At 49.3% G+C, this 17,096-nt stretch overlaps 1 protein-coding gene across 2 annotated transcripts; it reads left to right on the top strand.

The window, feature by feature from the left end:
- Positions 1-2,502: 2,502 nt before the first annotated feature.
- PRND (prion like protein doppel) lies at positions 2,503-8,374 on the top strand. 2 transcript variants are annotated; one of them, XM_027620481.2, is made up of 2 exons: positions 2,503-2,581; positions 4,863-8,374. In XM_027620481.2, the coding sequence occupies exon 2, from the start codon at positions 4,874-4,876 to the stop codon at positions 5,408-5,410; it is 537 nt and encodes a 178-aa protein (XP_027476282.1). In that variant the 5' UTR covers positions 2,503-2,581; positions 4,863-4,873; the 3' UTR covers positions 5,411-8,374. The 2 variants fall into 2 exon arrangements, with proteins under 2 accessions (XP_027476282.1, XP_027476280.1); XM_027620479.2 differs by having other exon boundaries at positions 2,503-2,623.
- Positions 8,375-17,096: the final 8,722 nt, after the last annotated feature.

The raw sequence follows: 17,096 nt of genomic DNA, 5'->3' as shown, positions 1-17,096 counted from the left end.
GGTCCCAGATCTAATCAAACTAGGAACTGATATAGTAATGACCCACTCAGGCATTCTAGACCTCAGCCTTTCCCTGCCAATTTTTTTTTTTATTCACATAATTTTCTACCGCTCATCCATTCTAGAGAAGCCCTCCAGAGTCCCTTCCCTTGCATCATGGAGCACCCAGCCCTGTGGGATCAGTCTCGTTCTCCCTTGTTTAAGCAATGATATCCACACTCAGTGATATTCCTCCTGTAACCGTCAACGCCAGAACACACGATTCACTTGGCCCTGGCCTCTCAGCTCTCTCACTAATTCCTTGGCTGTTTGTTGGTTCATGTTTGTAGGGGGGGAGCATGTGCCAAGCAGGATGGGGGCAACTAGTTCTGCACTCTCTGCAGCTGGGTAACAGTTTTCTTGCCTTGTTTGCAGCTTCCAGAGCTCCTCCCAACTTCTCGAACATTTCCACGGGCTTCCATACTCCTCTGTGCCTCTTTGTTCACTGCCAAGAGGAATCTGCAGGTTCATCAGCTCTGCACCAACCTCCCACCACCTTCTGGGCCAAGTCCTCCTCAGCAAGAGAATAGAAAGAGGAAGGATGGAGGGGCCTGGAGATGCTCACACCACACGTGGACGGGCAGGATGGACAGTATACAGAGTTCAGAACAGGGCAATGGGCCTGCGCCAGGGGGCGGGGGGTCTGCCTGGCTGGGTGACCTTGGGCCTATCTGGCCCCATGACCTCATGGTGCGAAGGAGCTGAACTAGAGGATTCTGAGCCCTTTCTATTTCTAAACACCCCCAATCCTAATTAAGACACTTGTACTGACACTTGTCTCTGGATAGTGAAATATTAAGGTGGTTTTTGTTTTCTGTTTTCTTCTGCATTTTGCAAATAGTTTATAGGGAGCTTGCACTACCAAAGTGTGTGTGTGTGTGTGTGTGTGTGTGTGTGTGTGTGTGTGTGTGTATTCACAGGACCAAAAATCCTGATTCTAGGAAGAAAATGAAAACTTTTTTTAAAAAAAAGGAAATGCAACAAATTTTAAAATTAAAGGCAGAGGAGACAGAAAGGCCCAACTAGAGGCCCCAAATCCCTACAGGAGTTAGCGAAGGGGGTGGCGGGAGTCCCCACCGCCAGGGCGAGAGGTCTTTGTGAACTCATGGCGCCATCTGCTGGTCGACCACTTCAGCTTGGTTGATGAAAGGGCCTTGAAGTGAATCCAGCCAACATCGCCGGTTCACAATCGGGATAAAGATCACATTCCATTTACAGGCTAATCTCACTCCGTACTTTCCTCCAGAAATCACTTTTGATTTCGCATTGCAGTAATAACTGGAGCAGAGACACATGAGTACGTCCCTTTTGTACAAGGACCAGTCACCCAATAACGGAGCGCAGTCCCTCCTGCCAGGAGAAGCTAGTTCTCCAGCTCCCCTCCCCACCTGTCGGAGGAAACTCACGCCCAGCCCCCACCGCGTTTGAACCCTGTCCGTTTCACCTTCGTCTGCATCTGTCCCGTGGGTTTCCATAGATCTTAACTTCTTGGCCTTGGACTAACTCAGTGGCTCAAGCATTCCTGCGTGCTCAACAGCTTAAAGTGCTGGCCAAGTCTCTTATGTGTCCCTCTATCCAACATGAACCCTGCTTTTCCATCTCCCCAAAGGAAGCGTGATACCTCGCTCCCTGGGGATCCCTGCTGGGAAGGGGCAGTGTGGCCCAGCTGCTTTCCACCCTCTTCTGGACCAGACCCTTCCCACAGAGGCTGCCTGGCCAAAACCCCTTTGCTGGCCGAGGCTGGTCTTCGGGTGCAGGACGGCATGCATACCTGGGCAACAACCCTCTGTTGCAGATACAGATGGGAAAGGTTTTCCTTCTAACACCGCTCATTTCAGCTCTACCAAGGCACCTCTCAAAATCCAGTCTTAAAAATAGACCTAACCAGACTCTGGACAGATGTCTCCATCCATCTGTCCAGCTGTGACATCGTGGTATAATAATGTCCCCAGTGTCTGGCACAGAGCTTCTAAAACCTTGTGAATTCCTGAGTGATAGGGGTGATAAGAGTGTCTTTTGTTAGAGTATTTGGTTTGTGTCCCCAGTTACTGGCACAGAGGGGTTCGAAGAACTTCCAAGTTGGTGAACTCATCAACACTGGGGGAGGCCGTGCCCCAGACTCCACGAGGACTCCTGCAGTTAGAACCCTCCAGACCTTGCCTTATGTACTTCTTCATCTGGCTGTTCATTTGTTTCCTTTGTAATGTCCTTTGTGATAAACTGGTTAATAGTAAGTAAATAAGTAGATGAACACATCCATACATAAAAGAAAAGAAAGGAAAATCAAAGGCAACTCTCAAGTCCCTCTGAACTTCATCAAGATCTTCAGACAGTGTTTATTAGTGAAGAGTGATGCGGTCTATCCTCAAGGCAGAGGAGTGCCTGGGAAGCCCTGATTGGTCGTGCCCAGCAAGGAGGGCTGCCATATTTGGAGAGCAATAGGAATGCCGCCTCCCCCTGCAGCTCCTACATACGTGGGAGGGCCGTGCTGGAGGACAGTGCTGCTGAGGTTCCAGAGGCAAGCTTCCAGAGACAGCCCGAGGTATGTGGGGAGGCAGAGTTCGCGCTGGATTCCGTTTCTGTGGTGAGGGTTGCTCATTTCTAATCAGACTGCAAACTGTACAGTGGTTTCTTGTCTCCCATCTCCTGGGGGGTGTCCCAAGTAAGGGGACACATGAACCTGTTGGTGCATCACTGGTGTTGAATGTCTGGTTTTGGTGCTTGCAATAAAATGCTACTTTAGGTTTGGCTGGTTGGGATTTTCTTTTGCTTTTAAGCCCTTGTCTAATGAAAACTACTTTCTCAAGATCTTTATCTTTTTTTTTAACTTGACACACCTGTAATTTGTGTTATTATTCTTATTTAACATTTCTCCTACCAAAAGAGTATGGGCTGATGGCATGAGGTGTGGCCCCCTATTTAGGAGATTAATGAACGTTGGCTTCATGCTTGGATCTCTTTGGAGAAAACTGGTCTGAGGTCACTCTGATTAAGGGGCGGTAGGGGGTAAGGTGCCAGAGACTAGGTTCTCAGGCTGCTGCCGGGCACACTCGTGCTCTCCCTGAGCCCGAGACTAGACCATGCCTGAAGGTAAAGAAAGGTCAGCAGAAGCTGCTTCACAGGCATCCAGAGGTGGGACTGGACATGCACGGAGGTTGCATTTTGCCTTTTTTCCTACATAAGGACCTGAGTCACACTACAGCTGAACATTTTAACAGAGATTGACCCATCACTTTGGGAATCCTGCAGGGAAGGTGTGTTAGGGGCTAAGCAAGCTGACTTTTGAACCTCCTCCAGCTCTGGCACTGATGGACTCACAATAGAACTTCATCTAGGACACAGCCTGAGCACGCTTGGCTTTTGTAACCATTCCGGGGTTTCTCATCCACACTGACAATGGTCCAGGTGCTGAGATGCCCGGAACAGTTGACCTTGGGAAGTAGATTTCCACAATAGCTATTGTAAGTTTCAGGAGCCAGATGGGACAAACTACCGGACTGGGGGGCGGTGGGGAAAGGGGATATCCCCTGATGTCATCAGCAGCCCTTCGGAGTGCTCCCCCAGGCCCTCCGATCCTCCCCAGCATCCTATCTCCTCTGAAATTCCTCACGGACCCTGCTCTTTGCTCAGCTTAGGGCCCATTGGTGCTGCCCTTCATGCCCAGTGAGTCAAAAACCAAAATGCAGGCACCGTCCCCTCCTGCAGCACAGAATGGCCATGGGACATGACAAGTGGGCACACGGGAACGAAGTCAGACAGACTGGATTCAAATCTGCCACCCGCTATTGTGCAACCTTGGGCAAATCACTTACCTACTCTGAATCCCAGGACAACTTTTTTTTTTTAAGATTTTATTTATTTATTTGAGAGACAGCGTGCGCGCGCGCACGAGAGAGAGAGAGAGAGAGAGAGAGAGAGAGAGAGAGCGTGCTCGCGCAGGAGCAGGGGGGAGGGGCAGAGAGAGAAGCAGACTCCCCGCTGAGCAGAGATACTTATGCAGGGGGGCCTTGGGATCATGACCTGAGGGCAGACGCTTAACCGACTACAACGATGACTGAAGGAGCCACCCAGGCACCCCCCCAGGACAACTTATATCAGATGGGAATAATAATGCACCCACCCCAGGTGAGAATTAAGTCAGTCAGTGCCAGTGGCTGATGCATAGTAAGTGCTGGGTGAGGGGGAGGGTGGGGTCACACTGTCCCCAGGGCGAGACTGGGAGCCCCCTCTATAGCATATCTTGACCCCCTGATGCAGAAGGAGGCAGGGGTCTCCTGGCCACGCTTCCATTTCTCTCTTCATCATTACCCTAAAGCCCTTTGGGGCTTTCTTAGAATAGATTGACAGAATGTGCCAGAGAACAGAGCCAGCTTAGAGCAACAGAATAAAGAGGGAAGATGAACAATACAGTCTGTGCTCAGAAGCCTGTGGTTCCAGCTCTTCTGTGTATTTTCCTCCAGAGATCCTCTGACTGGAAAGACGGGAGCCCCAAAGAAAACCTATATGTATTATGTCATTACTCACTTATTTTCCCATGCATATTCAAAGGCTTTATAATTGCTAGTTGCAGCGTCTTATCTGTCGGAGAAAACCAGATCTCCGCCCTGAATGCATGTAATTCCAGGCAAAAGCAAGAACCTGGGTATTAACTTAGCCTGTGCAACCCGAGCACAGGGAAAACTATTCCGCTTTTCGGAAAACGTGAAGGGCACAAGGATGCATCCCTTGCTTAAAATCGTCTGCACACGGGAGGGGGTCAGGGGAACCCGGGAACCCCCCACCCCTCTGGGGGAAGGTAACTGCCCAGGCCTTTGCTCTTGCAGATCCCGACACAATGGGGAAACATCTGGGCAGATGCTGGTTGGCCATCGTCTGTGTCCTGCTGTTCAGCCAGCTCTCGGCAGTCAAGGCGAGAGGCATAAAGCACAGAATCAAGTGGAACAGGAAAGCCTTGCCCAGCACCTCCCAGGTCACGGAGGCGCACACGGCTGAGATCCGCCCCGGGGCGTTCATCAGGCAAGGCCGGAAGCTGGATATCGACCTGGGAGCCGAGGCCAACAGGTACTACGAAGCCAACTACTGGCAGTTCCCCGACGGGGTCCACTACAACGGCTGCTCGGAGGCCAACGTGACCAAGGAGAAGTTTGTGAGCGGCTGCATCAATGCCACGCAGGCGGCCAACCCAGAGGAGCTGTCCCGTGAGAAACAGGACAACAAGCTGTACCAGCGGGTCCTGTGGCGGCTGATCAGGGAGCTCTGTTCAGTCAAGCACTGCGATTTTTGGTTGGAGAGGGGCGCGGGACTTCGGGTCCGCGTCGACCTGCCCATGCTGCTCTGCCTGCTGGTTTTCATTTGGTTGATCGTGAAATAAGTTTGCAGGCGGGCCGGCGGCCACAGGGATGAGAGGGTGAGCCATCGGCTGGCGTGGCCCAGTTCTCCCCCAGGCCCCGGCCCCCCGCGTGTCCCAAAGGTACCAAAGAGCCGTGATTCTCCAGTGCCTCAAGGCGCACTGGCGAGTCTCCCCTGGGGTACCTAACTGTATCGGCTGAATAATGTGTGGGTACCGAGCCCCTGCAGGCTCTCCCGATGGCGGCGTGGCACACACTGCCTTCTAGCCTCCCCCGGAGACGTCTGGCACGGCGCGTTCTGCGATAAATAATAAACAAATGTTCGGCCAACAGAGAAGAGAACGCACCAGGGACCGGGCCACACGCTTCCCGGTATCCCCAACCCCTCCTAGAGACAGGGGTTCTTCCCACTGTGTAGACAAGGAAACTGAGGCTCCAAGAGGTGAGGTGGCTAGAAAGTAGCAGAACCGGAATGCAAGCCTGGCTTGTCCAACCCCAGATCTTCCATTCTGTGCAATCCCAGAGCTGCCTTGTGAGTCCTTTTGGGCTTGCCAGGCCCAAATCCAAACCCAGATTTCTGCCTGAGCTGATGGCCATGGATCCTGATACCTTGTTCCAGGCAGGTTGTATTTAATTCTTCTAATGAAACTAAGATCCAAGAAAGGGATTAAATGATCATAGAAGTAGAGAAAGACAAAGGCCCAGAAATCACGGCATAAGGCGATCTTGCCAGGTCGAATTCCCAGAGCAGACCATTTCCACCGCAGGATGTGTGTAGGGCACAAAGATTTTCTTTCACCAGAAGGTTAAGTGTTCACTCTTCCTCTCTTTGAAATATCACCTGGATTTGAGAAAATATTTTTAAATGACACATTTGCTTTGTAATGTTCCCTTAGTGCTAGGTGCATCTTTTTACGTACATGCATATGAGAATCTTTAACTATACTCCCTTTACACGGGTACGGTGGCCAATCTCCAGCTGTTCTTTTAACCACCATGTTGGGGTGGGGCTGTCATTTCTGTGAATCACTTATCACTATAAAAGAATAATTCCTTGCCAAAAAGTTTCAAAAGAAACCGTGTCGTTAGGGAGACCAAACAAAGAATTAACTCATACCATAAGCAAGGGTAGATATGGCACTTAATATCTACCTCTTATTAATTAAATATATGTTATAAAATATGATTACGGCTTAAATACAAATAATGAATCTAATGCTTTAAGATGTCCCCACAGGTCCTCTGGGATACTCTTAGAGACCCCCAGGAATTGTTGAACCATATTTGGATGCACTAGCTGCTGACTTTTATCAATTCTCCTTTAAAGAGAGTCTGTAAGGGGGTGGGGGAATGTACATTCTTAGACAGTTTATCCTAAGTATTTTAAAACATGAATGTTGATAATGGTACCTCTTGTTCTGAGCCCCCACTGTTATCAGCATTCTTTTCAAGGATACTTTTGGAAGGTTCTAACAGAGAAAGCCAGTGAAGGACTTGGGGGCAGGGCAGCCCAGGGTAACGGCCTTCCTTGAGGAGCCTGGGGGCCACCCTGCACTGGATCAGTGCTGGAGGAGGATGGGATGGAGGATGCCAGAAGGTCTTAATCCTCAGGCTGCCAGCACTGCCCTCACCTTCCACTTCCATGGTCCTGCTGAATTCTTGAGCAGAGCCCAGGATAAAAGTACAGACCCGGTAGAGGTTATTTCTTGCATGTCAGTCTTTTATTTTTATTTTTTGAACAATAGCAATAGCTAGAAAGACTGGGGGAGAAAGAAAGAAAGAAAAGAAAGGAAAGGAAAGGAAGGAAGGAAGGAAGGAAGGAAGGAAGGAAGGAAGGAAGGAAGGAAGAAAGGAAGAAAGGAAGGAAGAAAGGAAGAAAGGAAGAAAGGAAGAAAGGAAGAAAGGAAGAAACTACTTGAAAGCTGATGTTGAAATTTCAGTCCAGCTCTGCTGAGTTTAACCAAAAGGGCACACACAGCCACATAAGCAAAATGACTTCATTTCTTAGGCAAACAGGCCATGATATAGTACATTTTCTATAATTGCTGTCTTTTCTCATTTCATTAACAGTTCCAGAAACCAGATTTAAGTGGGGTGTGAAGGACATTTGTATATGGTGATTCAAATGCCAAATTAATCACGAAACTTTAACTGAGACTACACATGCTTGAGCATCCTTGAAGCTGTTTACAGATTATGAGGTCCAGGGGAGGCTGTGTGAGTCTGGTTTTTCACGTTAGCCAAAGGTGGCCAAGCGCCTACTATGTGCAGGACATCGTGAGGGACGTCTGAATTATTCTTGATATGGACGTTTTAAAGGTGAATAACTTCACCAACCCTTGCTTTCTTGTCCCCTCCAAGTGTTGACTTTTCAAAATGTGTTCATTATAAAAGTGACATTCAAATTACAATAGAAATCCAGAATACCACACGTTGCCCCTCATCCCAGTATCTGATCAAGTCAGAGTTTTCAGTCTGCCCTCTTAACTTCCTAGGCCTTCTCCATTTGCATATACAAATGTACATATTTGCAATAGTACTATAGATGGGCTTTTATATTCCAAATATTCTCTTTATTTTATAGAATTTTATTCGATGCTTTTTTCATTTTTCTGTGATGTTTTAGTTCTTGCCTCCCCCAACCCACCCCCTCCTTCCTGCCTGATCTGTAGCCTCCCCGTTTTCACTGTGCTTAGGTATATAAGGGAGGGTTTCTTTTTTTTAAAAATGTGATTGCTTCTTTTAAAAATACCGTAATTGTACACATCACATTTATCCCTCAGCAATTTGCCTCTGTAACTTAATGCTGCATCATGAAACTCTTTCCAGCTCAACAGTTAGCTGGGTAGCTAACTTGTCCTTTCAGATTGCTGTGTAATTAATACTCCATAGTCCAGATGGACCCTGGTTGATTCCGTTGCTTCCTGTTGATGGACCTTCAGGTAGCCTCAGTTTTTTGACACTACAAACAATAAACATCCATATACATACAGCCTTGCAATGTGTGCCTTTTATTTCTGTGGACTCGTTCAAATTTAAATAATTTAAATTTTTCTACATGTGACTAGATTACGTTCCTGCGTCGCTGGAGCTATTCTCAGTCCCGCCTGCGGCCGTGGCGCTAACCTCTAAGGGGTTTTAGGTCTTTCAATGTAAGAAGCCGCCTCTTCTGCAAATGCTGCTCGAGCACCTTCTCCCCTTTGCACACAGCACACCCAAATCCTCCCAAGTAATTTCTGACCACAAGGACCATTTGAAAATCCCCAAACTGTTAGCAACTCCCATCCTAAACCTGGCTTGGGGCCCAGAACATCCAGGTGAGAAGCCTGGAAAGCAGGCTGTGTATACTGGGGCTTCGGAGGGTGGTATATTTGCACAACTCTGCGCTTCCCGAGGGCCAGGGAGGCGTGGGATGAGGTTCAGTCCTTGCCTTTGTGTCCCTTTTTATCCATCCGTAGTAAATGCCCTGCATTCCAGTGCGCATGCGCTCTGGGGGCGTCAGGTGCAGTGTTCAAGTAGCCCACGGCTTCCTCTCTTCAGGGTTCCAGCGGCGGGCCAGCCTCTTCTCGGAGCCTTCACACCCCATCTTGCTTAGGATGCTCTTGGCAACATTTAGAAACCCCACCCTGTGGTCCTAGCGAGGTTCCTCCCAGGTCATGGCTGTGAGTTTTTCTTGAGCTCCTTACACTCAACCTCAAGTTTCCTGATCACAGTGACAGGCTTGGCGCGCTGGCCCGTGGCATCAGGCGCCCCCCGGAATTACTTCATACCTCCCGGTTTGGTCACATCTTGCATTTCCACCCACCATGTTTTCTTCATGCGCCGTATATGGCTGGACAAGGACACCCTAAGGTGCCTGGCAAGTTTCAGCTTCCCCAGCTGGAAGCTCAGACAGCGCTCCGTTGAAGTGCAGAGGCCCCTGGCAAACCCAGCTTGAGTCAGCGGCTGGGTACCTGCTCATTCGGCCCCGAGACCATGCCATCGGCCCCGACACACGACTCCTTCTCCTACCCTCACGCTGGTAGCAGACCCGTTACAGCTGGGCACCCAGGTTCCCCCGGTGGAAGGGAAGGGAGCCAAACTCCCATGTCCCTGGGAATGACCAGCACCTGCAGAATGAGAATAAATCAAACATTGCAAGCAAAATGGGAATGAGGCCCTCTGTCTTTGGGACATCTCCAAGCCCCTTCCAGACCACTCAAAGCCTACTCAGCGGACTCAGCCGTCTCCCTTGGCAAGTGGGAGGCTTCACCTGGGCCCACTGGAGGCCTCAGACTGAAAGAGGTCCCATGTACTGACCATTTGCCTTCTAAAGGGACCTCCCTGGTGGCTGCACCCAGTCCAGAGCTGAGCGCCCCCCCGCCCCCCCCCCGCCCCCCCCCCCCCGCCAAAGAGCTTATCTTTCAATACTCAAGTGTCACTCCTCCTCAAGATGCTTCCCCTACTCTGGTCTGAATTTCTTATCTCCACCCACCCACCTGGTCAGCCCTTGGAATTTCCAGATCTTATTTTAATGGCAATCTTTCTGTGGGAAAGCATTGCTTTCTTAAACAATATAGGTTGCTTTAACTCCAGCAGGCTTAGCTATAAAGTGTGGAAGGAAGTTGGCAGAAAGCCAGAGAGGAACTTGAGGAAGCTAGAAACAAGTCAGGGTCAGAGGACCTAACGCAGCTGGTCTCCCTGGATGGAGGGAGGTGGGAGGGGGTGGGAGGTTAGAGGAGAGGGCAGGGGCCTGGGAGAGAGAATTACACAGATGGGCTCATCAGAGGTGCCCTCAGCATTCAACAGGGTGAGGAGTTATGCCCCCAGAGCTCCAGGCTCAAGAAACGACCTTCAACACCAAAATGAGTTTCAAGGACTAAGCAGAGGAAAGGGTCCAGGGTAGGGTCCTGGTTAGCCAGTTCCCTTGGGCTCGCTTCGTCAGCACATACACTAAAACTGGTTAGCCAATTCCCATATCAACTGTGTTGTACTTGAATTTCCAAATCCATAAATAGGGCTTCTAATTGTTTTAACTGGTGTTTTAACTCAGAGCTACTTAGCAATCAAAAACAAAATGAGGGAGTTATAGCATCTGCAACATTGTGGTTTCTAAGAAATACATATTTAGTCATCTAGATGACCAAAATACATTTCTCATATGTATTTGATCTTCATCCATGGCTCTTTTTATTTTTTTTAAAGATTTTATTTATTTATTTGACAAAGGGAGACACAGCGAGAGAGGGAACACAAGCAGGGGGGAGTGGAGAGGGAGAAGCAGGGTGCCCGAGGAGCAGGGACCCCGATGCAGGGCTCGATCCCAGGATCCTGGGATCATGACCTGAGCCGAAGGCAAACGCTTAATGACTGAGCCCCCCGGGCACCCTTTCATCCATGGTTCTTAGCTCACAGCTCTGCAAACCCTTGGAATTTGCTGAGCAATAAGATGGGTGGAAGCATCTTTTGTCATAACACTCGATCTCTTGTCCTCAGCTCCTGAAATCGCTTCACAGCCATAAAGGTGAAATGGGTGTCTTGTTATTAATCACCAGGACCTTCATGAGTTTATGTTAATGAGGTGACTTGGAGAGCACCCAAGGATGGGGGCTGGTTGCCAGGTAACCAACCAAGACTAGAGGGTTGGAACTTGGAGTCCCACCCCCTGATTTCTGGGGAGGGGAGAGGGACTGGAAGCTGAACCAATCACCAATAGCCAATGAGTTCATCATTTGTGCCCAGGTAATGAAGCCTCCTTAAAAAACAAAAAATACCACGTTCGGGAAGCTTCCAGGTTGGTGAACACGTGGAAATTTGGGGGAGAGTTGTGCACTCCGAGAGAGTAAGGGGACTACGTGATATTTTCCCATACCTTGTCCTATACAACTTTTCTGTCTGTTTCTGAGTTATATTCTTTTATAAAAAACACGAGTTTTGTGAGCCACTCTAATAAATTAATTGAACCCAAGAAGGGGTCATTGAAACCTCCTGTCTATAGCCAGCCAGTCAGAAACACAGGTGACACCCTAGACTTAGAATTGGTATCTGAATGGGGGGGCAGTCTCGAAGGACTGAGCGCTTAACCTGTGTGATCTGACAGTACTAGTGTCAGAACTGAGTTGAATTATACGACACCCAGAATTTAAATAAAAACTTGGGGAAAAAAGAGAATTTTAGAACACCCAGCTGTATTGGAGAATTGCTTAGATGTGTGGGGAAAACACACACACACACACACACACACACACACACACACACACATTGAAATTGTGTCCACAACCCTTTTAGGGTCTCTCTCTCTCTCTTTTTTTTAATTTGAGAGAGAGAGAGAATGAGAGAGAGAGCGAGCACATGAGAAGGGGGAAGGTCAGAGGGAGAAGCAGACTCCCTGCTGAGCAGGGAGCCCAATGCCGGACTCGATCCCGGGACTCCAGGATCATGACCTGAGCCGAAGGCAGTTGCTTAACCAACTGAGCCACCCAGGCGCACCCTTTTAGTGTCTCTTAAATGTCATTTATCCCTCCCTGTGCCTAGGCCAAACCCCACCATCAACTCTGCTCCCCTGGGGAAAAAAAACAAAGGGGAGCAGGAGACAAAGGATTGGTGGGTTTTCCTCAGCTTTTGGCTCACATGGCATAGCCAAAGGGTGGAGGGACCTCCACCCACCCAGTTAAAGGACTTTTCTGGGCTCCTTGTCACAGAACAGATTCTAAAAAAGTTCCTCCTGGAATTTCAAAATTAGTGTGGTCTGCAAACCTGCTCCCTCTCAACTTGGGGAGCGCTGATCTGTGGAGCTGGATGTTTCCAGAAGTCCAGCTGCCAGACTCACTCAGGCAGGGCAGGACCTGACCCTGTTTCGGGAGCCTTCACGTCTATATTTCAAGGCCATTGGTCCTTTGCCTCGGTAGATGGTTTTTACCTAGAATTACAGATACTTTTTCCTCTGGGCACTATCTCAGCTCCTAACTTGGGTTCTTGTCTTTCTTTGTCTCATCTTGGGCATTTTGTGGGTGAATCCATGCCTTCATTTGACCAACATTTATTGAGTTCCTACTGTGTGTCGATCTAGCCCATGCTGGAGCTCTGCTGCTGGGTAAGAACGCCCTGCTATTGGGGTGTTTGTGCGTGCACGCACACGCACACACACACACGCACACACACATGCGCACACATGCACACCCGCGCGCACACACAGACACGCGCGCGCGCACACACACACACACACACACAGGTGTACTGCTATGCCAGCTCTCTGGGAGCTGGGGGCGGATCTGATGTGTACCATTTGCCCACTTCCGGTACCCTGTTCCCTGGTCTTAATTTATAAAGCTGACTGAATGACAACATGAAGAGGTCAATGCCATTGGAAGACAAGTTTAATGTGACTCACAATCCCCCTAGAAGTGAGAAGCATGGCTCCTCACGCAGGGTGGCAGGAGGAATCCCAGGCTTGGGTCAAGAGGCAGAGGTAGGAAAAGGGGAGAGCCTAGGTCAGAAGCCTTGCCTGTGGTTTCCTCGGGAAAGGCAAGACAGAGTGAAGCCAGAGTGAATCATTTCAGTGGGCTTTGGACTATCGTGGTGGTCTCTAGTCTCTGGTACTTGGGCTGGCCGGTGAAAGTAGAGGAATACCACCTCCCAGGGCGCCTGGACATAGGAGGTGGGCTCCGGATTGATGACCTCGCATCGCAGCAGCAAGCTCCCAGCTGAGCCCTTTGCTGTCTCTAAGAACTGGCTGGCCCTGGGAGGGCAGTCTCTCCCCCATCAGAGAGGTTTTTTTTAAGATATCAAAATATCATGATATCCAGAAAATAAACATGATTAATGCACCTTGCTAATTCTGAGCAGCTAGTGCTCGTAGTTGCTGCTGGAAGTGGAAGACGTGGGGGCAGTTGCTTCTGGGGAGACTGCGTGACTGACTCCAGCACAGCAAACTCAGCTCTTTGCCATGTCACCTTTACACAGATTCATTCATTCCCCCAACAGTGTTGATAGCCCTCCCAAGTTACAGCTGAAGTCATTTCAAGTGGGGAGCGGTGCTCTAGATGGGTTGAAGATTGCCCTCTGATCTCTCTCCCCACCTATGGCCCCTGGGGTGGCGGCCGCTGGAGTTCAGGATCACGTGGCAGTAAATTGTCATGGACGTGCTATCACGTGCATAACCATGCACGGGGCTCTGCACAGACAGCAATGAGGGAGCGAGCCGCTGCTTTGCCTTTGGGTTGCTGACCGTGCCATGTGCGAGCCATGAGCACCAGCAAGACAGTTTTCCAGAGAGGGTGAGTCTGAAAGGTTGGATGTGGGTACCCAGGGGGAGAAGACTGGAAAGGGGCAATGTTCTGCAAAAAAAGAAAAACAAAAAAAAGACTGGTCTATTCCAGGGGCTGCAAGGCATTCAGTTTCCCGCAGGGATGTGGGAGGGGAGTGATGCCAGTCTGGAGAGTGTCAGCAGCGGTTCCTTCCTATGGGTCCTGTGTCCTATAGGGCAGCACGTCTCAAGTGGGAACACGAGTTCCTTGGAGATCTTGGGCAAATGCAGATGCTTCTTCAGCAGGTTTGGGGTGGCCGGAGATGGTGCAGTTCAAACGAGCTCACAGGTGATGCTGGTACTGCTCATCCGTGGAGCACCCTTGAGGCGCGAGGGTGAAGGGAAGAGAGAGAACCGACTGACTGAAGGGCATTAGGAAGGTGACTGCCACAGTGGGCTTGCCTTTAGAAAACCGGCTCTAGCTGCTGGGTGGGGCGTAGGCGCGGGCAACCAGAGCTGCCAGAACCCCCAGGGGGACGAAGAGGTTGAGTTTGGCATGTGGTGAGTTTGAGGTGACCCACGTGGATCTTGCTTCATGTCCGGCTACCTGGCCCTCACCCCCTGCCTCACCCACTTCTCCTCCCGAGGGGGATGCTGGAACCACCCCGAATTCCTCCCACTCCAGCAAATGTCATGGCTCTGGGACTCCAGCAACGTCTCTCCGCCATAGGGACTCAGGCCCATGTGGGCCTCAGGTCACTCACCTATTACACAGTAGAGTCGTTTAGTTTAAGGGCAGAATTTATCTCAGTAGCTGTCCCCAGAGTATATAAAGGGTGATCATTCATGCTTTCTAACAAAACTTTCCTGAATGCTATGAGGGAAATCTAAGCAATAATGAAATTTGCCAAACTCTTAGGATCTATCGCTTTGGATGCGCACCATCCACAGTGATGGGGAAGCATCAGAAGCTGGAAGGGGCCTGTGAGCCTGCTGTGGGAGCTTGCAAGGGGGACAATTAGCTGTTCCCAGGGACACTGGAGATGACACTTAGGCAGAGCCAATAAAAAGTGAGAGAAGGGGGCCAGGAAGAAGCCCAAAGACTTCAAGGTCTAGAAAGAAGTGGCAGGTGTGGGCACTGCACACAGCCCGGGGTAACACTGGACTGTGAGTAGCACAACAGCATTGAGAAATGAAACAGGGTGATCCCCAGAGAACAGAACACAGCGAACCCTCCTGAGCTCCCAGGCCTCCGGGCTCCACCGACCGGCCAGCCTGCTAGGGAACACACTTATAGAGCCGCTTCTTTGTGCTGGGTATCCGTGCCAGGCCTCGGGGGTATGGTGATGGGGCCCACAGTAGGGGAGCTTGGAGCAGGTCAGTGGTGGAGACAGCTTGAACCCTGAATATGATTCTTTAATTAATCTCACATGTCCGCCGCTTGGATGGCGCAGTCGGTTAAGTGTCTGACTCCTGGTTTTAGCTCAGGTCATGATCTCATGGGTTGTGAGATCAGGCCCCACATAAGGCTCTGCGCTCAGCACAGTCTGAGTGAGATTCTCTCCCTCTGCCCCTTCCCCCACCCATGCCCCCCCTTCTTTCTCTCTAAAATAAATAAATAAGTCTTTTTTTTAAAAAATCTCACATATGATGAGCTGCATGCATGAGTAAAGGGGATCTGTGTTTTAAATTGGGAGTTGGTGTTTAAATTGAAATCTAAAAATTAAATGGGGTTGAGGCACATCAAAACACACTCCTAGGGGCTCCTGGGTGGCTTAGTCGGTTAAGCATCTGACTCTTAATTTCGGCTCAGGTCATGATCTCACAGTCGTGAGATTGAGCCCCGCATCAGGCAACATGTTCAACGGGGAGTCTGCTTGAGATTCTCTCTCTTTCCCTCTGCCTCTCCACGCCTCGCTTGCGCTCTGTGGGCTCTCTTTCTAAAACAGGACAAAACAAAAAAACGCACTCCTAGGCCTCCCCTTCTGCTGGCCAGAGTAAGAAGTGGTTAAACCACTTTTTTATTCCAGCTTTATTGAAGTGTAATTGACATATACAATGGTGCAAGTTTAAGGTGTACAAGGTGTTGAGTTGATACACTCATATATTGCAAATTATTGCCATCATAGTGTGAGCTACCACCTCCATCTTGTCATATAATTACCATTTCTTTTTTGTGGGGAGGACATTTAAGATCTACAGTCTTAGCAACTTTCAAATATATAATATATACAGGATTTATTAGCTATAATTACCATGCTGTTCACTAGATTCCCAAACTTGTTAATTATATAACTGGAGGTTCATGCCCATTTCCCTCACTCCTCAACCCCTGGTAACTAACGCTCTACTCTGTTTCTCTGAGTTTGTCCTTTTAAGATTCCCCATATCAGTGAGTCCATACAGTATTTCTCTTTCTCTATCTGACTTATTTCACTTGGTTCCTCCACTTTGGAAAAGTGCTGGGCAGTTTCTAATAGTTAAACATATGGCCCAGAAATCCCGCTCATAGCGGGATGATTGATCCTAGAGAAATGAAAACATACATCCACTCAAAGACTTGTGCCCAAAGGTTCATAGCAGCTTCTTCAGAATAACCCATATCTGGAAAAAACTCAAGTGTCCATCAAGAGCTGAGTGGATAATCACATTGTGGTTTATTCATGCAATGGAATACCACTCAGCAATAAAAGGAACAAATTGCTGGAACACAGAACATGGATGAGTCTCGCAGACTTTACATTATTAAGTGACAGAAGTCAAACGCGAAAGAGTACACACCACTGTATGATTCTATTTATATGAGGCTCAAGAACAGACAAAACTAATCTATGGCGAAAAAGGACAAAACAGTGATTATCTTTAGAGTGGGTAGGGGGGGCCTCCGAACTGGGAAGGAAGGAAGAGGGAACTTTGTCAGGGATGGAAGTTTCTGTATTTCATTCTTGGTAGTAGTTATATGGGCACACGTAATACGTAACTTTTTTCACATTTTACACTGAATATTACACACTTCACTGTATGTAAATTAAACCAATTTTCTAAAAAGCTTGAAAAGCCCAACATTCACCAAAGCAGGTAGACTAACCCCTCTGAGTCCTCACTCTGGTCTTCAGCTGTCTCCTCTTACTTGTCCCCACCAAGGCTGCCCATAACGTCCAGGATTCCAGCCACGTTTAAGCAGGTTGAGCTTGGCCACTGGCCCCTGGGGGCAGGGAGCTCTCTGCTGTTACACATAGGACACCTGCAGCCAGTAGCCAGACCGTGCACCCACCTGGGTGTCTCAGGGCTGCTGACCACACCAGGGGACAGAAGATGGACAAGTCCCTGTCCTTGGGCCCCTGGGAAGGCCCAGGCTCTTTATTGGTTCTGACGAGACCCAAGGGGCAGAACAGAGCCTCTGCCTTTGTTCCAAGGTGTTAGAACCCCTTTACCGTGGGGCGTGTTGGGGACCGCACCAGAGAGAAGGGTGTGGAGGATCTCTG

This window comes from Zalophus californianus, chromosome 8 (genome assembly GCF_009762305.2).
Source record: "Zalophus californianus isolate mZalCal1 chromosome 8, mZalCal1.pri.v2, whole genome shotgun sequence".
NCBI classification, from domain to species: Eukaryota; Metazoa; Chordata; class Mammalia; order Carnivora; family Otariidae; genus Zalophus; species Zalophus californianus.
This window is presented reverse-complemented; position numbering and strand designations above follow the sequence as displayed.